At 41.0% G+C, this 23,658-nt stretch overlaps 1 protein-coding gene across 2 annotated transcripts in view; it reads right to left on the bottom strand.

Annotated features, from left to right (window-relative positions):
- The window catches only part of LOC140121862 (gamma-aminobutyric acid receptor subunit rho-1), a 71,337-nt gene extending 50,001 nt beyond the window's left edge, over nt 1–21,336 (bottom strand). The window contains exons 1-2 of one of the 2 annotated variants that reach the window (XM_072141968.1): nt 20,984–21,336; nt 186–239 (exon numbers count right to left, since the gene is read on the bottom strand). In XM_072141968.1, coding sequence (XP_071998069.1) covers nt 186–239; nt 20,984–21,105 — 176 coding nt within the window. In that variant the 5' untranslated portion in view covers nt 21,106–21,336. The remainder of the gene's footprint in view (nt 1–185; nt 240–20,983) is intronic. The other variant, XM_072141970.1, reaches the window with a different exon arrangement.
- Nucleotides 21,337–23,658: the final 2,322 nt, after the last annotated feature.

Here is a 23,658-nt window from a genome sequence, read left to right as displayed (position 1 = left end):
TACCAGGTAGATCATATAGGTAGATCTCACACTTTAAGACACTGGTTCATGTTTGTGATAAGCTTATACACGAGGAAATTCCATATGACTTCTTCCAGTTGCTATGGCTATATTAATATGCTATGTGAATACTTACACATTACCTGATAAAGAGGCATTTGTTAAAATGGAAAGAATTAGCATACCTGCCTTGCTTGTGCGTCTCTTCTTCTACCTCCCTTCTGTGCCTTTGTGGCCTACTGTAATGAACAAACCAACAATAGATTAAATGATTACATGGTATACGTCTTGTTGGAAACATTTTTGTCATCAGTTTGTACAAACATTCTTCCCAAACCTATTTTCATAGTATAATCCAGAGAATTTAGCATTTTACTTTGTCGAACCCTTGGCAAAGCCTCTAAAAGCTCCTTACTAATGCTTCTCATTGTGTTATATTGTAACCCATTTATCAAACTCAGTAAGGCAAAGCCTGTTCTCTTTTGAACAGACTTATAGTATTGAAAATACTATAAGTAGCTTTTCAATTTCTTTTGCCAGGCCGTTATAGTGCCTTCACAGTTTTAAATATTGCAGAAACATGTGAAATAAACGTGTTTGACCTGCTCAATATGTGAAATGTAAATATACACTGCTGTTTAGGGGGGAAGAAGGGAATTCTTGCATCGTATATAAATTCAGTATAAGACCTTGCAATGCATCCTCCGAGGCAAGATCTACAATCGAGTACACCCGTACAGTATTGAATAGAGCTAGGAGGATTTCTGAATATAAACCTTGGTCACATTAATTCACAAACCAAAAAACTACTACTAAGGGATATCCCATAAACCCATAAACAATTACACACATCATTTAAAATTACCTTCCTATACTATATGTTCTGACAATTCTTGACCTGACCCCAAAAAATTACTTAGTGGCTGCAATATATATCTGCCTGATCATCCATTAGACCCCTTCAAATTTTTCACTCTTTGTTTCATTTCAGCCAATTGGTAAGATCAAAAATGTTCTTTTATTGCTCATTAATGTACACTCTGCACCCCATCTTGACAGAAAAACAGAAATGTAGATATATTTGCTAATTTGTGAAACAAGAAAAACTAAAATATCACATGATCATAAGTATTCAGACCCTTTGCTGTGACACTCATATTTATCTTACATCCTGTGCAATTCCTTCCGATCCTCCATGAGATGGTTCTACTCCTTCATTGGAGTTCAGCTATGTTTAATTAAACTGATTAAACTTGTTTATGAAAGGCACACATCAGTCTATATAAAACCTCACGGGTCACAGTGCATGTCAGCGCATATGAGAATTATGAGTTCTAATTACCTGCCTGCAGAGCTCAGAGACAGAATTGTGGCAAGGCACAGATCTGGCCAAGGTTACAAAAGAATTTCTGCAGCACTCAAGGTTCCTAAGAGCACAGTGGCCTCCATAATCCTTAAATGGAAGACGTTTGGGGCCAAAGGTTGACTCGACTACATATATAAATAATAATATCTAGTAATTTATGAAAATAATAAAAAAGTATATAAAGGAAAAAGAATATGGTCCTCGTTGACATGTTTTGGGAAAACCCCTTTCTCATAACATTAGAACGAACAACCACCATGTTCTTGAGAACTTTCGATCAAGCTGATTATTTTCAACTTTTTTAACATCTGCATCTCCACAGATCACTATAGACATTTCTTCACTCCACAGAGCTTGTTTTTTTGCACTGATTGAAATGCCTTGATACTTTGAGACTCCACGTTGGCAGGGGTGTTTCTTTCCAAATCATGTCCAATCAAATTAATTTGAAACAAGTGAACTCCAAACATAGTGTAGACACATCTCAAAGATGATTGTGTGAAATTGGAGGACCCAGAATTAAATTTAATGTGTTATAGTTAATGGTTTAAATACTTAAATCCATGCAGAATTTAAGTTTTTCCTTTTCAATAAATTAGCAAAAATGTCTAAAATGTTTCTTTCACATTCTTGTTAGGGGGTACTAACTGATGACAAATGCAAGAAATATAGTTTTTTTAAAAAAAAATTCGCAAGGAGAGAACATGAAAACATGTTAGAAGAATTGTATATGTAATGAAGACAAAGGGGCAGATTTACCATTCGCGATCCAGCGGCACGTTCTCTGCGGTGGATTCGGGTCTTTCAGCGATTCACTAAGGTAGTTCCTCCGACGTCCACCAGGTGTCGCTGCTGCGCTGAAGTCTGCCGAGGCCCGCCGGAGTTCACGATGCTATACTTGGTGACGGTAAGTGCGTGTCCCACGACACTTTTTTTTTTCAATGCGGAGTTTTCTCCGAATCCGTCGGTTTTTTGTTCGACCACGCCCCCCGATTTCCGTCGCGTGCATGCTGACGCCGATGCGCCACAATCTGATTGCGTGCGCCAAAAACCCAGGGCAATTCAGTAAAAATCGACGCAAATCGGAAATATTCGGGTAACACGCCGGAAAAACGCGAATCGAGCCCTTAGTAAATGACCCCCAAAATCTTCACATGCATGAGGCTTTTTATGATGTTCTACATTCAGACAAATTACTGCCAACCTTTTATGATTTTGTGATGTTGCAGATTATGTATATTGCTATCAAAGCTAATGTTTCTCTTATTAATCTGCCCTATTTTCATCACCATTTGAAGGTACCAAACAGTGAAAGCCATCTGTTTACATACTTCACCATTGGTCAAGGGCATTCAGGTTGCTAGCTGCACTGAAGTTATCTGTTTATCAGTAGATATGCTTAAAAATTTCAGTTACAAGCCATATGTTTTTTCCCATTTACAGAAACATAGTGGGGCTTGTAATTTGTCAGACAATCTTTTATGTCGCATCATTTTATATTTTGTGCAGTGTACAGGGCAGCTGGAAAAAAATATTTTTTTTTTATTTTCAGTATGGTGCAAATATGATCTCCCCTTTATTAATTGTGTCGGTACAATCATGAAGAGACAAGAGGTTTTATCATGTTTTAATGCAAAATTTTTTTTTTTACCAGATTCTGATGCCAATAACGTATTCATAGTTCCGTGTACTGAGTTTAATAATTATTTTGTGTGGGATAAGCTAACATTTTCATTTATGCTATTTTGGGAACTGTGCAACCTTTCGATGAGATTTTATTTAAATTTTTAAATGATGATTCAGACATTTTTAAGTTATTTTCCATTACAGGTTTCACTGGCAGGAATAATCTTTATTTTATATTGCCAGCACCAACTACGGCAGTTATCGGGAGCTGTCAGTTGTGTAATACGGCTGACACCTGCCGTGTGTGGAGAGGGCTCTGCCGGTGAGCCTATAAGCAAAAATTGTCATACAGCAGTACAAACTGGTTAATCAATTAAACTCATACTTTTGCCTGACCATTTATAGAAATAGAAGTGCCCCAATTTCTCATGTGGTTCAATTACAGGCCTCCCTGTTATCATACTGGAAATGATTGATCATTTTACTTATTTATAGATTTAAATGGATATTCTAGGAAAAAGTATAATTAATATTCATTCAAATATAAGCTAATATGTAATTTTGCTCCCCATAGCTGAAAAATGTTCTGGAAATACACTATAATGAAGAATTAAAATGCTACTGGCTCTTCAATCAGGCCATTGATTTTGTCCCTGTGGAGCAGACACAGGACGGAAGATGACTGCTGGTCACATGCCTACATCACATGTCCTGTACCTGCCTAGGAAGGTTATGTGACCTATACTGTGGTGGCGAACCCATGGCACGGGTGCCAGAGGTGGCACTCGGAGCCCTCTTTATGGGAACCCAGGCCATCACCCAAGCATAAAGTTCACAAGACAAAACTCATTGCCTCCTCCTGCATTCTCATGCCACACAGCTCAGTACTTTTAAAGCAACACATCCTTGGCTACCATACTTGGAGGTGTGGACAGGGCTGAATTTTCATTGCGCTCCTGATCGACGTTTTGCAATTCTTACTCTTCAGAGGGCCCTAGACTTTAGAGGCTGATTACAATAATAATCTGAATTTAATCATCTGTCCTGTTTTGGTGTCCTCAGGACACCAATACAATTGAAAGCTGTGACAAAGCAGGGAGCAATACGTTATTGCTTAAATTGCTGTATTTGCACTTTGTGATAAAGAAGTGGGTTTTGTTGTAGTTTGGGCATTTGCTCTCTAAAAGGTTAACCATCATTGCTATAGTGGGTTGCTTGCAGTGGGTTTGATGTCACTGGGGGCCTATGATGATAAGTGGGAAGCCTAAGATTTCTGTGCTGAGAGGTTAGTTGATGGAACAGAAAAGTGAAGATGTGTGAGGCAGGACTTGACTGGATATCTGTGGGAAATGGACAATAGTGATGTCATTCATTGGGGCTGAAGAGATAGGAGGGATACATTTACATGGGGCTGCATCCTAGGGGAATGGGGGATAGAAGAGATACATTTACATGGGACTGAATGCTGGAGACTGGAGGACAGAAGGGATGCATTTACCTGGGACTATGTTGGAAGGATTCAGGTGGTTGCCTTATTTTTACAACTGTATGTTGCAGGTGAATTTTTTTTAACATTGCTTGTTGGTGGATTTATATGTTTTGCCTTGCATCTGAAAAACATATCTGCTTCCTTCCATAAACAGGTAATACATTGAATTGCAGCTCATTGGTGGACATGTATCACTCCTATTGCTTCCTTTTTCATTATTTTGTGTGATTTTTTGCAGTTTGCCACTTTTTAGCTGCCTCAAGGATTTAATCTAGTTTTCCGGATTTATCTTTGTAGCCAGGTGCAAAACAGAGAATGCTAGACCCAGACTTACTTTTGGTAAACTACTATTTGGGACTAAAAAGTTGCACACCACAAAAAGTCCCAAAAGTGAAACTAAAAAGGCAACTCATCATATGTCGTGGTGAAAAAAACCTAAGATACATTGAAATAATTGAAGGGGTATTCCCATGCAGACAAGTATCTTATATGTACTCAGGTTAATAAAATAACACATTCTCTAATTCACTGTTATTAGCAAAAATACAGATTTTCACAGATATAAGTACAACCTGTCTCTATCAGTCCTGCTGTAAACAATTTCAGTTGCCCTCAGATATGACCCTGTAACTTCTGACTTTAGGGTCGGTGGCCATCTTGGATACCTGTGTGACAGCCATGCTTGATGAGTTTCTGTCTCTTTATGCTATGATCCTGTAGACCCGCCCCCTTCAGTGCCTGCACGGAGCTCACAGACAATCACTCATTCACTTCCTGTGAGCACATCATAAGGAAAGAGAAACTGCAATCTACAAACTACAAGGAAATATGTGATCCCGGGGAAGAGGAGGCAGGCACATATCTGTCAGATGTAGCTGAGCTGGCAATTAGTGATGGGAATAACGACTCTACAGGTACAGTTAAAAGGGCAATTAATGAGAAAAAGAGGGCATTCAAAAAATATGCATCTGACTGGCATTCAATAATTACAAAAAACTTACCAAAATCTGTAAAAAGGAAATCAAATCAGCCAAAATACAAAATAAAAGAGAGGTGGCTAAAGATAGCAAAACAAATCCCAAGAAATTTTTTAGGTATATCAATACAAAAGAAAAATGGGTCAGAACAGGTTGGACCCCTTTATTCTAAAAATGGGGCATCAGTGACTGGAGACCAAGAGAATGCGGAGATACTTAATGGTTTTTTTTAGCTCCATTTATACGATAGAAGAAAGAACTTCTGATGTGGGTGGTGCCAGTGCGGGTCATGCATCCTGTAATATACTAGACTGGCTGAATGTAGACATGATTCAATCTAAGCTCAATAAAATGTGTACAAGGCTCCTGGACCAGATGGGTTACACCCCAGAGTTCTTAAAGAACTCAGTTCTGTTATTACTGTACCGCTGTCTAAAATCTTCAGGGATTCCGTAATGTCTGGTGTGGTGCCAAGTGACTGGGGCAAGGCAAATGTGGTGCCAATATATAAAAAGGGCTCTAGAACTTCGTCAGGCAATTACAGACCTGTAAGCTTAACTTAGATTGTGGGGAAAATATTGGAAGGGTTATTAAAATACTATATACTGGAGTATGAGACATCAAATAGTATAATAAGTGACAGCCAGCATGGGTTTACTAAGAAAAGAAGTTGTCAAACTAACCTGATCTGCTTCTATGAAGAGGTAAGCAGATGCCTGGATGTAGGAGCCGCTGTGGATATTGTGTTCTTGGACTTTGCAAAGGCATTTGACACTGTCCCGCATACACGCCTGATGGGTAAAATAAGGTCTATTGGTTTGGCAGAAACCATGTGCAAACTGGCTGAAGGATTGTATCCAGAGAGTTGTGATCAATGATTCCTACTCGGAATGGTCACCAGTTATGAGTGGTGTACCCCAGGGTTCTGTGCTTGGTCCGCTACTATTTAATATATTTATTAATGATATAGAGGTAGGTATTAATGGCACTTTGTCTATTTTTGCAGATGACACACAGCTGTGTAGTGTAATACAGTCAATGGAGGATGTTCATAGGCTGCAGGGTGACTTGGACAAACTGAATGTTTGGTCATCCACTGGGCAAATAAGGTTCAATGTGGATAAATGTAAGGTTATGCACCTGGGGGCTAGTAATCCATAGGCAAAATATGTCCTTGGGGGAGTAGATCTGGGAGAGTCCGTTGTTGAGAAGTACCTGGGTACTTGTCATGTATCAAAAGTGGTATGGACTCTCTTGATAAGGATTTAATAATACCACTCTACAAGGCATTGGTTCGGTCTCACCTGGAATATGCTGTCCAGTTATGGGCACTGGTCCATAAAAAGGATGCCCTGGAGCTGGAAAGGGTTCAACGTAGAGCCACAAAAATTATAAGGGGTATGGAGGGTCTTAGTTATGGGGAAAGATTAAAACAACTAGATTTATTTCGTCTGGAAAAGAGACGACTATGAGGGGGCATGATTAATTTATATAAATATATGAATGTTCCATACAAAAAATATGGTGGTAGGTTGTTTTAGATTAAATCAAATCAAAAGATGAGGGGACACTGTCTCCTTCTGGAGAAATCAAGGTTTAATCACCAGAGGCGACAGGGCTTTTTAACTATGAGAACCGTCGATCTGTAGAATAGCCTGCCTCAGGCGCTGGTCACAGCAGGGACAGCAGAGAGCTTCAAGAAGGGTCTAGATGCCTTTTTACACCTAAATAATATTGATGGTTATGTTATATAGAATTGTTTCCCCTAAATCCCTTCCTCATGGAATTCCTTAAATTCCTTGGTTGAACTTGATGGACAAGTGTCTTTTTTCAACTGTATAAACTATGATACTATGACTCTTCTTATTGAGCTGGCTCATTAGGCTCCACTCACTAAGAAGAGCTTGCTCTTCTGGCTCCTGAACGGCTTCCTATTAAATATATAATAGGGACCCACAGGCCAGTCAATCACCCCACGCCACTCCACTTTTAACCTGTTTGTATTGGGTTAAGGGGGCATGGTCAGCCGGTTAGGGGCAGGTTTAAGTGAGACGGGCAGGGTTGTTCCTGAACAAGAGCCAACTCTTAAAGCTGGCTCATTTGCTAACGACACATCACTACTGGCAGTGAAAAAGTCTGTCAGCCTCTGTCTGTCATGCCTCTGTGTAATATGAATCTCATGTATCTCATCTTCTTATCTTCTCTGATCTGTCTCATCTCTCTCCTTCTATGTTTCGGTGTGTTAGTACAATGTCAGAAGATGCCACAGAACTAGATTTATCATAATGGGGGTCATTTATTAAGGGCCCGATTCGCGTTTTCCCGACGTGTTACCCGAATATTTCCGTTTTGCGCCGCTTGTACTTAAATTGCCCCGGGATTTTGGCGCACGCGATCGGATTGTGGCGCATCGGCGCTGGCATGCGCGCGACGGAAATCGGGGGGCGTGGCCGAACGAAAACCCGACGTATTCGGAAAAACCGCCGCATTTAAAAACCGAAAATGTGTCGCATAAGGACCGCTTACCTTCACCTGGTCCAGCTCGGTGCATTCCGGCGCGATGAGTTTACTTTCAGCGCAGCAGCGCCACCTGGTGGACGGCGGAAGAACTACCTTATTAAATCCCGGCCGGACCCGAATCCAGAGCGGAGAAGCCGCCGCTGGAACGCGAATGGACCGGGTAAGTAAATTTGCCCCAATGTGTCTGCCTAGAGAATCCCCGTCCACACTCTGGGATTTTGCACTGACCCGCCTTGGACGTGAGAGGAGCTAAACTAAAACTGAGTAACATTGTAAATTAAGGGGCAAATGTTCACTGACACCTGGAAAAAATGAAGAGCTAGCAATCCAGATGGGGCTCGTTTACTAAGGGTCCGCGGAGCGCATTTTCACCGGGTTTCCCGACGATTTCGGTTTTGCGCCTCATTCAACAGGGGATTTTGGCGCATGCGATCAGAATTTGGCGCATGAGCGCTGGCTTGCACGTGACACAAATCGGTGGGCGGGCCGTCAGACAACCCAACGGATTCGGAGTTCGCGCGGGATATAACATTTCAAATTGTGTTGCAAGACACGCGCTTACAAGCACCGGGAAGAAGAAGGTGAACTCCGACGGGCCTCGGCGGGGAAGTGACGAATGCAGGAACACGGGTGCATGAGCTTCGTGAATCGCCCTGGACTTCACCTTTGTCGGACTGTCCGAATCGGGGATCGCAACAGGACCAGGTAAGTAAATTTGCCCCTATGAGTCCAAAGTCATGTCGGTGGCATAACCAAAACACCCGAATAAACAAGTCTGAAGGTTCAGCGGTTGCCTACCTGGACAACGTTACCATGTTATCTGTTAGATCTGGGGGAGCCCTGGACATGTCTGTCCCAGTGCACCCAGAAAGCCAGTCTGACAATCAAGCCGGGAAAGTGTCAGAAAAGCATGACTAAGATGCAGTACCTGGGATATCCAGTAGGTGGGGGGACACTGAGGCCAAGGATATTACCCCTGAGTAGGAAACTACTACTGGAAGAGGTGGCCTATGCCACCACCATAAGGGTATGTTTGGCCATTCTGTGGGCCTTACAGAAACTGCAGCTGCTGAGATGAGGACTAGCCCTACAGCGGTATGACTTCACCCTCCAGCACAAAGTGAGAGGCAGGTATGACAACACAGGTATGGGGTTGTCACTCCAGGGAGAGTTGGCGGACGTTGTCTTGGAATATTAATTATAATATCAAAATCCCATGCCAAATCTACGGAGAGAGGTGTGGTAATATTGCACCAACTGTACATTTTAATATTGCACCAAGTGTACATTTGTGTTTTTTTTTCTATTTTCATTGCGTCTTCTTAAATTTATGACTGACTAGAGGAGCAAATGTTAATTACGTTTACAACTGGCAGGAAGGCTAGTTGGAGTCAGCACCCAAGGAGATTCCTTGATGACCAAAGATTAGGTGGTTTCTCTACCCCAAGTGGAAAAATTCAAACCTCTGCTAGCTCATCTCTGGGGATGAAAGGAATAGTGAACCTGTATGTTGCTTTGCCACCTAAACAACTATGAGAGACAAAGAAATATCGTAGCTGTCCATAACTGGGGAATAATTCATAATTATGGGTCCCCAGTTAAGGGGGGAGGGGTTATAGGATCTAGATACCCTTGTGTCCCAAGTATCAAAAGCCTAGCTGCAGGGGAACCAAGTCCATGGCATAATACCTCTAATGTTAGCCCCAGACCCCCAAGTTTGGTATGGGGTGAAAGGTAGCGAGGTACCCTGGTGATTGGGAGCACCATTGGCACAATTGTGACATCTTCCAATCAGAAGTTATGGGTTTTAATAGAACCTCTCTAAGGGGAGGGAGGATATGAGAAACTCCCCCACACAGTGATATCACAGCCAGGGGTAGGGGTCAAAAACCCACTGGCTTTAAATTAGTAAAACGTCCACATGAGATTTTTCAGTTCTGAGGACTCTATACATTAGACTGGATCTTTCCGTAACGTGTCCTCCGGCCAATTTGCCACTTGCTATCTGTTAGTAAGGGTAATATTGTTTCTTTTTTCCCATAACTGTTTGTATGTTTTGTATGTATACATACATATAATCAGTGTGCATCGTCTGTGTGGTTGAGGTGCCTACGGCCTTCATTGTATAAGTAACTCGTAGTTGGTGGCAATGGATTGCCTGGGTGCAGAACGCGTGGGGTAAATTTAGCATTAGGACGCCATTTTGTGGAAGTGGGCAGAATTTAAGGGCTTAATTATGGGACTCCATAGAGTAGGTGCACCCTGTGTTTGGACTCCGGGGTGTGGGGTTCATGACAGTTTGTTTCAGTTTTAGTGATATTATGGTGACTGATGTGGACATATGACTATGAGGTATCTGTGTGAAATCTGCATATGTTCATTTATCACATTTAGGAGATATAAAGCTATATATATTCTCTGGGGCACATATTTTGCCATCAAAGTACATTTTTATGCATTTTTTATAAAATGTTACACTTATAATCAAAATCGCATGTCTATGTCTATAAATTCTTTAATGCAATTTTAAAAATATGGAAATGTCAGCTTTAATAAAATATATGGTTTGTTGGGCTTTAGTACAACTCTTTATGCTGTAATTTTGGTTTTATTTGTATTCGTCCAAAAGGTAAAAGTTGCTCTGCCCAATAATGCAACAAAATTTCCTGAAATGCCTGGCAGGGAAAGGGTCATGTTTTTACAGCACAAACTGTAGTCAGCTGTGGTGCTGTTTGTGGAAGAATGGAACAATACCAAATGCCAGACAGAACCTTGTAAGGGAGAAGTGTGTTTTTCATGGGATTGTATGTTGGAGGGGAGAGATGGTTTTGACATGGAGAGAACTACATGATAATGATTAACATGGAGGCAATCAGCACATGACAGGTCATACTTATAAATGTGGGATGTATAATGTGCTGGTGCATGGTACACCAGTAATGTATGTGAGACATCCGGTATGGAGTTGTGGTAAGACGTCATCTCAGGGAGGCTGAGGCAATGTGCACTAGTGGCAGTTACACACATCATTACTATGGTAACAGAACAGGACAGTCTGTTAGATCATCACTAGGAGCAGAGAATAACAGGGAAAAGCTGTTCTGAGAACTGAGGGATCATGGAATCTTGTATCTTGGAGATAACTCAGCCTGCTTTAGAAAGCCTATAACATTTTGTGAATCATAAAAGTAAACTATTTAAGCTCCATTTTGTGATTGATTTCATTGGGTTTTGTTGTATTTATTTAAACCTCTTTAGATAGTCAAATGACCCAATTCAGCAAATTTTTCTCTAGTATAGAGTTAACTGTAACATATAAATTTATATATACCGATAAACAATTATATACACAGTTAGGATATATAGTTAGGATATACCTTGAGATTTTTCAAGAGCCTCAAGCATGCAGGTATTTGGAGACCAAGGGCCAAAAAAAAACAATTTAATTTGTGGTAAAGTTTCTTGTAGTCTGGAGGTCAGATTAAATAAATCGGATACCCCAACGGTTCTCCATTGCAACAAAACAGCAAAACATATAAGCAACCTAATGACAGTTTAGTGCCCCCAATACCAGCCACAATCTCCTCAGACTGCATGTCACAGGTCTTGAGTTCACTCTACGGGGAACCTGTATATGACCAATAGAGGATCCAGTCCATTTAAAATAAAAATGCCAATTTATACAGGAATATTTTAAATTATGTTGTCTGTTTGTGCAACCACATCTGCCCAGAGTCCAAAATCAGCGCAGGATTGCCCTACTTAACGATTTGTTGCCTATAAATATTAAATGTATGAAGTTAACCCTGTATATTTCCAATGGGAAATTAACCTCTAGCTCCCAGAACACCACTTTTGCTGCCCTGATCCCTCCCTCCTCTCTGTGCTGCTCAATACACAGCCCAAACAGACTTGGCACCTCTACTTGTTATGCCTAGATTGTAAGTGAGGCCACACATGTGCTGTGTGACAAAACAGACCAGAGACTCTGCTAATACTAGGACAATCTCTGGCTGGCATCATACAGAGCATGGCATAATCACATAAGTCATAGGCGCTGTCTATATAGCTTACCAGGATGTGTATGTGTGACGGTGGTCTAGGAGGTAGCTCTTGTTCATACCCTCTGTACCAGGCAGTTCTCATAGATGGTTATGCACAGCTCATTTATTACTACCTCAATAAAATCTGTGTGAGTTACATTCAGAAACTCCAGAAGCTCTCTGCACAGTCCTATTGCATCCAACCCTTAGCCATGCTTTGTCCTTTTCCCCTCCATATGTAACACTCAATCACTGCTCAGTCTTTCCTCACCAAGGTCTAGCTGTGTCCAAAGACAAAATCTTGTGAACATTCTATCTGTTTGAATCTCTGTATATCAATAAAGAGGGTGGGCAGGGGGTAACTATGAGAGGCAGGGCCCCATAGCACAGTCCTGAATGGGGCCTCCTTCCCACTTAAAAATATACAAACTACACTTATATACACACACATTTATATACCTATATACATAAACATACAGCTCTTTACTCATACACACACATTTATATAATCGCACACATACAGTGCTCTATATATACAGCATATAAACACAAATCCAGTACATACACATCACAGATACACACAGATATACAGTATATATACATCATATATGCTGTTATATACATATTATGGTCTACAACGTGCAGCATAATATGTATATATTGGTGCACATCATCCATTCTTTAGGGTCAGATCAGATGATGGGGCCCCCTGACACTGTGGGCCTCATAGTGGCTGCTATGGCTGCTACTGCTGTAGTTACGCCCCTGAGGGTGGGGGCATAATGAGAGGACACAATCTCTTAGCATAATCCACCAGTGTGAAGATAATTTCTCATAAATGTAGTCATGTTGTCCCTTAAAAATGAGATTGCTTCCCTGGATACGACCACCTCACATTTTGGCAGCAGTGGCCAGACATGCGCTAATAAGTCCTGCCTGACCACCTGGCTTCAGCGTTCATTACCACAGGACGGCTGTAGGACATACAGTAACTCCCAGACATTTCATATACAAAAACTTTTTGTTTCTTTGTGCAATCCCTCCAGCAGAGGTGGCCCTATCCAGGGACACAGTCTTGTTTCTAAGGACCATATGAATACATTTATGAGAAATTATCTTCACACAGGAACATTTTTAATAACATCTAATTGAAGAAATGTTTATACATGGCAGATTAATGAAACTGAATGTGAATGCCCAGTCGAGAATACACGCTATTCTTTTTTGGTGGAGCTGAGCTGGCTTCCATGAGACACTAATTAGGGGGCATGCTGTCGGATGATCCGACTGATTTGGACTGAAAGCGGGATTTAACATTCAAATTGTGTTGCAAGCACTTACATGCACCACTAAAAAGATGGTGAACTCTGTCAGACCTGAGCGGGGAAGTGACACATGCAGGATATCTGGCGCACAATCTTAGTGAATCGCTGCACAGTGCATTATTGTCAGACAATGCACTTTCGGTGAACTCCATCGGACGGCTAAGCAAGTGTGCCCCAATATGATTGTTGCTAGGTAATGCCTCATTGTCTCCCTGTTGAACAAGTTTTTTCTATATAGTTTGAGGATTCTTTTTCTTTTTAAAATTGTAAGATACGTTCAGGATGCACACACAACAGCACTTAAAGAATCATTTTATTTAACAAATAAATAGAGCAGTTCATATTGTAAAAGTTTGTTAATATTTAAAGGTAAACTACCACCAGGATCAAGGGTTGTAAACCATGCACACTGACATACTGGTGTGTGCCCCCTCTGACAAAATACACTCTTCTTTTAAACTTATGCAAATGAACCTGAGGGGCACCAGGCTCAATTTACACCTATAGAGCCTGGAGCCCCTGGAGCTAATTTGAATAATTTTTCAAGCCTTTTTTTCATAAAAAAGGGCATAAGAAGCTAAAAGAAGAGCGGATCCTACCAGAGGGGGTACACATCAGCATGTAAGTGCATGGTTTAAAATCCTTCATCCTGGTGGTAGATTTCCTTTAAATAAAACAGCTTTTCTGTCCATTTTTCTAGTCCTTTCTTCTCATTTAGTGAGCCTTTTATCTGAAAACCGTCTCACCGTTTACAGCAAATAGATTAAAAAAAGGCCTTTAAAGGTAAACTCTTTTAATAGCTAGAGAATATTTCGCTAGATGATTTAACTCTTTATTCAGGAGATATTGCAATATAGTAACTGAAGTCATTAGATAAGAAGATAATAAAGTTAGTATTAGCTGACAGTCAAATATGGAATAAAAAGCTAATTTACACAAACTGCCTAAATAAGGAAGAAAGACGGGGGAAAAAGAAGGACATAGAAATACATTTCTCCAAAGAAGTGTATTAAAAAGTTATATTAAAACTATCTTAAGTATATTAAGTTATGCAAAAGTTTAGATACGTTTTAATGCCCAATGACAGGTCGTGGATAACATCACGGGGAGCAATGATGTTATCAAAGTGAAGTGGGCTCAGCCTGTGAGACACCAAAGTTGACCCACCATGTATAAAGAGGGCTCAGCGTGCGAGCATTCTTCACATACCTGTAACAGCATTATTACGAACTTTTAAGTCATAAAAGTCATGCAATAAAGGGCTAAGCTTGTTATTTTATCTACATCGGAAATTCAAAGCAATGTAATTTATATTAGAAAATCTTGTACCTTGCAACTTTTTATTAAAGTGGTGACTAGTGATGAGTGAAACTGAACTGCACAGTTTGGGTTCATGCTTAACATTATGAGTTTGGGTAACTGTTCAGGTTTGGCTTATCCAAAATTGGCTTCTGAGCAGCTAGTCAAGCATCGTGTAGCCCCTAGCAACCACAGCATTGCCCAGTATGTGTCCCAGTGGCAGTACAGCCAGGAGAGAACAACAGAGAAGCTTCAGCTGGAGAAAGAGACAATCAGACAGGAACTTGGGAAATTTAATAATTAGCTACTATTAGATGGACAGATAGAAATATTTATAATTACCCCTTTTTTTAGAGGCGTGACAATAACTGCATGTGTACACCCATACCCTCCTTAGTAGTGACATAACAGGAATTTGCCAGCAGACAAATATGAGCTACTGCGCATGTGCAGAGCTCAGGAGAGTCAGGCGTGTCTGCAGCATTGGAACAGGAGCTACTGCACTTGCCCAGAGCTCGCTTACTGCCAGAGATGCTCAGTAAATAAAGAGACAAGTGGCGGCGGGGATGAAGCACCTACTGGGTGTGTGGAGTAGACTTTGCCCCTAGATTTCCCTAAGGCTACTACACCACCCAGTAGCCTTTTGAAAATTTGGCTAAAGATAAAATTTAGTTTGGCAGCAGCTGCATTCCAGAATTGAGCAAAAATGGAATACAGCTGCTGCAGCCAATGCATTGAAAATTACTTGAAAAAGTGTGTATACCCATACTGTAATTTAGTACAGCAAAATTAGCTACGTGTGTATGCCTATACTGCCTTATAGCAAAGTGACCGTAATTGCGTGTTTATTCCCATAATGTCTTCTAGTGGCAATAACTGTGTATGTATACCCATACTGTTTTCTACTACAGTGACATTAGCTGTGTGTATACCTATACCAATGACAGTAATTGCATGTGTTCACCTATATGGCCTTAAATCACAGTGACATTAGCTGCATGTGTGTATAGCCATACTATTTTAACCCCTTAAGGACGCAGGGTTTTTCGGCTCATTTCTCGCTCTCCAACTTCAAAAATCTTTTTCATTTTTACGTGTACAGACCTGTGTGAGGGCTTATTTTGTGCGTAACAAATTTTACTTTCCCGTGATGTTATTTATTTTAACATGCCGTGTACTGCGAAGCTGAAAAAAAATTCCAAATGTGGAAAAATTCTTGTGGGTTCAGTTTTTACGACTTTCACTCTTCGCTCCAAATAACACGCCTACTTTATTCTTTGGTTCGGTGCGATCGCGGTGATACCAAATTTATATAGGTTTTATTGTGTTTTAATACATTTTCAAAAATTAAACGAATGTGTAAAAAAAAGAAAAAATTTTTTTTGCCATCTTCTGATGCTAATAACTTTTTCATACTTTGGCGCACGGAGATGTGTGAGGGGTCATTTTTTGCGAAATGAGGCGACGTTTTCATTGCTACCATTTTGAGGTCTGTGCGACATTTTGATTTCATTTTTTATGTTATGTAAAAAGGTGTAAAAGTCGCATTTCGGACATTTGGGCGCCATTTCCTGCCTCGGAGGTCACCGCCGCCCGTAACAGTTTTTATATTTTGATAGATCGGGCATTTTGGGACGCGGCGATACCTAATATGTTTGTGATTTTTACTGTTTATTATGTTTTATATCCGTTCTAGGGAAAGGGGGGTGATTTGAACTTTTAATATTTTATTAATTTTTTTTATTTTTTAAACTTTTTTTCTTCTTTTTTTTTCACTATTTTTTAGACCATCTAGGGTACATTAACCCTAGATGGTCAGATCGCTCCTACCATATACTGCAATACTACAGTATTGCAATATATGGCATTTTTGCAGGTCATACATTACAATGAGCCACTGGCTCATTGTAATGAACCTGCATAAGCCATGTAGCCTCGTGTCAAAAGAAGACCCAAGGCTACCATGGTAACCAATCGCCGCCCCCCGATGACGTTCGGGGGCACAGCGATCGGAAAAAAAGATGGCGGCGCCCGCGCGCCGGCGGCTTTGCGGTTATTAACGGTGGGGGTTTTGTGCAAAATGCAAAAATCCCCACCTCTGTATGAAGAGGACTCAGCCCGTGAGCCCTCTTCATACATCCCTTATACCTCTGCGCCGTAGAGCTACGGCGCAGAGTGTTAAGGGGTTAAACCACAGGGGCAATAACTGTGTGTATATACCCAGAGCCGACTCCAGCACCCGGCATACCTGGGCAAGTGCCGGGGCCCAGAGAGCTGCTGGGGGCCCACACACGCTATACACATCTTCAATCTTTACTTCCTGTCATGACAAGCTGTGTGCTGCACTGTTCCACCCCAGTCGGACAAAGCACATCACAGGTAGAGGCTACAGAGATGCCTGTGTGATGCAGCACATTACAGGTTAACCCCCCCCCCCCATCACCTCTTTAGATGGAGCTGCAGTAAAGCAGAAATCTGGCAGCTCAGAAATCGGTGGAGGAGGAGAAGCATGAAGACTCCTCTGTGTGATGCCAGGGTGTGTGATGGTATGTGACATGTATGGATGTGTATTACTGATCAATATATTGAGTGTATGGTATGTGTGATGATGTGTTTGTCTGCATGTGTATCTGTCTATCAACATGTGTGTGTGTTTGCCTCCATGCTTGTCTGTCTGTATGCATGTATCTGTAGCTGTCTGCATGTATCTGTAGCTGTCTGACTGTATATATGTCTTGCTGCATGTGTGGATGTGTGAATGATATTAATCTCAAATGTACATGAGAAGCAGAGAAGGTTCTGTGTCAGCAGTGATGTGTATTATGAGGTTGTGCAGCAGCTCAGGTGTGTATTATGAGGTTCCGCAGCAGTTCAGGTGTGTATTATAAGGTTCCCCAGCAGTTCAGGTGTGTATTATGAGGTTCCGCAGCAGCTGAGGTGTGTATTATGAGGTTCTGCAGAAGCTGAGGTGTGTATTATGAGGTTCTGCAGAAGCAGTGATGTGTATTATGAGGTTCCGCAGCAGCTGAGGTGTGTGTATTATGAGGTTCTGCAGTGTTGAGGTGTGTATTATGGGGTTCTACAGCAGCTGAACTGTGTATTATGAGGTTCTGCAGCAGCTGAGTTGAAGTTTCAGTTTTATTACTTGGCAGAGTGGAGGGGCACACATTTTTAGGTTCGACCTGTTGGTTAAATGACCTCAAAACTGCCCTGACCATGACACAGCTGTTTGGAATGATAAACTGGGGACTATTTCAGAGAACAGGAGACTGTTTTAGTTTTTGAATTTTTAATGCTGGCACACGGGTTCACTGCAAAGGGGCCCACTGAGGCACTGTCGCACAGGGGCCTACTGAAACTTGGAGCCGGCCCTGTATATACCCATACTGTCACTAGCACAGTGACAGTAACTGCATCTGTATGCCCATAGCATCTTATAGCGCATTGACAATAACTGCAAGTGTATACCCATACCTATTCCATTTTTATAATTCAGTGATAGTAAATGTGTGTATATACCCATACTGTCACTAGCAGTATGTGTATACCCGTACCAATTTTTTACATTTATTTTATTATTTTATGTAATTTTTTAATAGTTATTCCCATCTGGGCATTTTCATTTAATTTAATTCATTTTCCATTTAAATACATTTTTCCAGTTGGATGTTATTAAAGAAAATGTATCTGTGCAAAGATAATTTCACCATAAATGTAGGCTTTGGGAGATGAAGTAACTCCTGGATATTTCATGTGCTTAAATAGTTTGTTTATTTGTACAATCACTGTAGCTGAGTTGGTTGTATCCAAAGGCAGCTTTCTGCTGTTCAATCCTGTTTCTAAGGAACTATATGAATACATTTATCTTCACGCACGTACATTGTTTTAATAACATCCAATTGAAGAAATGTATCTATTTGGCAGGTGAATTAAATTAAATGTCACTGCCCAGATGAGAATACCCCTTTAAGTACTTTCCTTACCCTATTTTTTGCGTACCAATTACCCTGTCATTACCACCATTTTACTCTACTCCTCACTACATTTTTGGTTCACACATGGACGGTGGTAGGTCAAGGACACAGAACGTGATGAGAATGTGTGCACTCACTGCTTTCCCCAGTAGAAGCTGCAGCCTCCGGGAGTATTCTCCCGGAGGTTGAAGGACCTGTGATGAGGTCACGATCACATGACCTGCAGGGGAAAGCAGTGCACAGAGCTGCACCAGTGAGGAGAGGGGGGAAGACAATATAGGAACTAGGGAAGGGGGAGAACATGGGGGGCTGTGTGGGCACATAACTTACTTGGGGATGTGTGGGCACATTACTTACTGGGGGGCTGTGTGTGAGACATTACTGGGGGTTGTGTGGGGGACATTACTGGGGGCTGTGTGGGTACATTATTTACTGGGGGGCTGTGTGGGGACATTACTTACTGGGGAACTGTGTGGGGACATTACTTACGGGGGACTGTGTGGGCACATTACTTACTGGGGGGCTGTGTGGGCGCATTACTTACTTGTGGGCTGTGTGGGCACATTACTTACTGGGGGCTATGTAGGCACATTACATACAGGGAGGCTGTGTGGGGGACATTACTGGGGGTAGCTGTGGGGGACATAACTGGGAGGCCGTGGAGCACATTACAGGGGTGTTGTATGGGGGACATTACTACTGATGGTTGTATGGGGCATATTACTGGGGTAGCTGTGTGGGGGACATTAATGGGTGGCTGTGTTGGGGATATTACTGGGGGTAACTGTGTGAGGCATGTTACTGGGGGGATGTGTGGGGCACATTTCTTGGGGCGTGTTCACACGTGGCACTAGTGCAGGCCTCGGTTTGATGACAAGCGTGTGAACGTGGCCTTACAGTATTTGGGGGAGATTGTTAGAGGCAGCAGAAGGATAACACTGTCAGGGAACCAAGATGTAGGGACAATTAGGAACATTAGATGTGGTGATGCAGGGCCTAGTGAAGAAGATGGAGGACATGTAACCCGCAGTCATTGCAGGGAACAAGTAGGGATTTCTCCGGTGGTTTCTGTAGCTGTATATACCCTCAGTAAAGTTGTTATTGGCACAACCACTTGTGAGGGGGTTTTGTACAGGAGGGGGAATTACTGTAAGAGCGTACATATGCATTGGGGCCCGTGCCCTTGATCTTTTACCACCCTAGCAATGCCCCTGGGTTCACAAAGTTTGGGTAACCCATTGATTTAAAAGGGGTACAGGTTCTAGAAAAGTTCAGGAACTCAAACTGAACTTTTGTTTGAAGTTTAGCCAAACTCGTTGAAGTGGCAATTGACCTCATCTCTGTGTATAGATTTTTTGCACCTTTTCCATTTAAAATAAGCCTTCATTTCTGATGTTCTTTTATCCAATGAATATTATATATTTCTATCTTTACCATACAAACTGGTAAAAAACTAAAAATGGATCTGTTTACTAAAGGAAGAACACCTCAAGTGCAGTTTTAAAATGGTTCCATATTAAACTAAAACATTTTGTCCAAAATCAGTGCCCCACCTGTCTATGAGGCATGTTATGCACAGCAATTTAGCTTTTTTTGGAGTAAAAGGGTCTACAAAGTCCATGCACAATCCATGGTCAAATGCTGTGCTTTTTTGGCAAAAAAAGTAGCCATGTTTTTTTTTGTTCTAGACAATCACCTTAAATAAAAACTTCTACATACTGTACTAACTAAATTAACAATAGTACACCCCCGGGTCTCCAGCTGATCTGAAAATGACAAGTCACAGAAAGCCATACAATCTGCAGTTTTCCTAGCATGTTGAGAATACAACACTAAACAAATACAGAAATGTGAAGTGACAGCTAACAACAATTATTTATGTAATAGTTGAGTAAAGTGCAACATAAGGGTTTTTTTTAATGAGTTTAAATGTGGCACCGCTAGCAACCCAATGAACGCATAACTGTAAATGACCCTCCCCCCAAAACCCAGTACATCTGTGTCAGTGCTGCAGGCATTCTGGGTAAGCTTACACATTTCAGCCATGCTTATATTAACCCATTAAAGCACAAAATCTGTACCTCAGTAATATACAATCAAATGCAATTTTATACATAAATGATTGTATTGTTCCATTTTGATGTGTATACAAGTTAATGAACATACAGGTTATATGCAATGTCTTATTATGACATGTAGATAGTACATGTCAAATCCTAAAATGTCTTTATACAATATAATGCACACAATTTTAATAATTAGATGGTGTTTTATCATTTTAAATAAACATGTTGCAATTTGCGTATATTTTGCCATGTAGTATCATGAGTCACAATACAGCACCATGTTAGCACTGGTACTCACCTGCCGTGCTTATATACTTCAGGTATGCCTCTTGTCTGTAGATGAAATCTGTTCTCAGCAAACACACTCGATGCCCAAAGAACAAATAGAGTGCAGATCCCAACAAAGCTTGTAGTCAGCATGATACCTTCAATACTGTGGTCCAAAAATAGTCCACAGCGGAAACACTAAGACCAAATTTTGTTTTTTCTTTAAGACATTGGTGGGTCATCTCATTATTAGAAGGATGTTTACCCATACAGAAAGGAAACGCCACTCAGTATTTAATCTGGATGCAGGGAAAGCAATTTCCACTAAACCTATAAATCCATCTACGTCAGATGGCTGGGATTTTCAGGCTATGGTGAATTCACGTCTCTTTTAGATTTGCTTTTATGCTTGCTGCTTAAGGCAATGTGGAAAATTGTTAAAATAGAAGTTGTGGAGCAGAGATCATTTGTGGAAAGCTTTAACTGAGCAGTAGCCTGATAATAACCTCCAGAAATCAGTCAGTTATAATAAATGTCCCAGAGATGCTTATTATAAAACATACCAACATGGGGTATATCGTCAGAATGATTCCTGATCTGGTATGGACATAAAGAAATAAATTCTAGTCAAGCCCTGTGCAAAATCTTACCACAGTCACACACTTGTCAAATGTTCATGGTATTATAATGTTAAAATTAATATGAATAGCTAGTAGAATTTAACAATAATCTTCTTTGTCTGGAAAATTATACATGTATTTTAATATTTATCAACCTCACATACATGTACCATTTAAAATTAACAATGGATAATATTATCAAAAATCACAACATAAATAATAATAATTCCTTTATTTATATAGCGTACACAGATTATGCAGTGCTGCACAGATCTTGTCCTCAATGGGGCTCACAATCTAATCAACCTATGCATGTTTTGCAGTGTGGGAGGAAACCGGAGAACCCAGAGGAAACCCACGCAAACATGGATAAAACATACAAACTCTTTTTAGATGTTGGTCGGGATAGGACTTGAACCCAGGTAATTTTGGTGCCGACTTTCCCACCCACTTTTCAAAAATGGATTGGGTGTTTCAAAATGTCAAATAGTCACAAAATGTTTGTGCCTGTTAACATGTGCACGTTCCTGTGCCAGAATTGTGAAGTGCTGGTCTTGACAGATTTCCCCCAATAAATTTTGTATTCATGATGTTGTCCGCTTTAGGTAATTGCTTTTTGTTTCTTGTGCTCAGGGATGGGGTTGTAACACCTATGATAAGCTGTGATTACTGAGGTTGAAAATAAGTTGCAACAATTTTCTTGCAGTGCTATTCTGCAGAAAACAAACCATTACTTGCAAAAAGATACATATTTTAGTTACCTTCGGATGGTTTCACATTGGTGTTTTTTTTCACATCAGTGATTTTTCACAGAAGCCATTTTGGCTTATGGACACATACAGATTGGTTTTCTCTTCCTGGCTTCAGTCATTATCATTGATGCCTAACTCACCCGTTCTTTTCAATTGGCCTTTTCACAGGTTTTTTTTTCACTGATCAGTGGTCAGTTTAGAACCTGTTCTTTTTTTGTGTTCACTGACAACATTGGATCAGTGGAATAAAACTGAAGCCTGAAAAAGCCCATTGAAAAGAATGGTTCAGTAAGGCACCCGTGATAATCATTGAAATCAGGAAACCAAAACAAATCTATGTCCATGGGCCAAAATGGGTTCACTAAAAAAGTCACTGATGTGAAAAAAGACTACTCGGCTTTGTAATTTATACACATTTCAAGGTAAACACACTAACATGTCTATCACGGGTGCTCCTGCGACCCACCATCTATGCCCCTCTCGGCTGCTTCAGTCCCCCGCTGACTCCGCGCGCCTTGGCTTCCTGAGATTTAAAGGGCCAGCATGCCGATAATTGGCGCTGGTCGGCCACCTGTTCTGTTTAAATTCCAGCCCCTTTCTGTGTCCCCTGCCGGATCTCCGTGCTTTGTGCCCTAGAGAAAGCTTTGTTCCATGACCTTTGCTGTCATTGTGATTTCCCGTTGCGACCCCAGTTCTGTTCCTGACTACACTCATCTGCTGCCTGCCTCGACCTATTGCTACATCCCAGACTCTGATCCCGTTCCGCCGGTCCTGACATCCTGCCTGTCCCCGACTACGATTTTGCTCAACATCTTTGTGCCTTGGCTGCCACCGCAGACAAAGTCGCACTTGTGGAACGACCTGGTGGTACCAGGGCGCAGCAAGAACAACTCGCTTTGTGGCGGCCTTTGGTGAAAACCAGGTACCATTTAGATTCCGGTGTCAGCTTATGTCCTGGTCTGCGGTGGTCCTGTTGGTTCAGTATCCCTGGAGCCTGACAATGTCTGTGTATGCCTGCTGATCCATGATGTAATCAACATTATTCTGGAATAATGTTTGTCACAAAGATTTTTTTGTCAGTGGTTACATTGTATGTCACTGTAGACTCTTCTTGCTTCTTTTTTTTCCAAATCATAGCCAAACATTCACCATTGTATTTTAAATTGCTTGTTCAATTATTTGGTCCTATTTTTATATCTGAATATCTTTTTTGAATTTGTCTGACTGCATGGTCGTGGACAAATTTCTTCAAAAGATGTTCTCCATTAAAAATATTTTTATTTCCACTACATTCCGGGCCAGATATTTATTGAACTGGGGGTTTATATATAGGG

Source organism: Engystomops pustulosus, chromosome 3 (genome assembly GCF_040894005.1).
Source record: "Engystomops pustulosus chromosome 3, aEngPut4.maternal, whole genome shotgun sequence".
Classification (NCBI taxonomy): Eukaryota; Metazoa; Chordata; class Amphibia; order Anura; family Leptodactylidae; genus Engystomops; species Engystomops pustulosus.
Note: the sequence above shows the minus strand (reverse complement) of the source record. Positions and strands in the feature narration are given on the sequence as shown.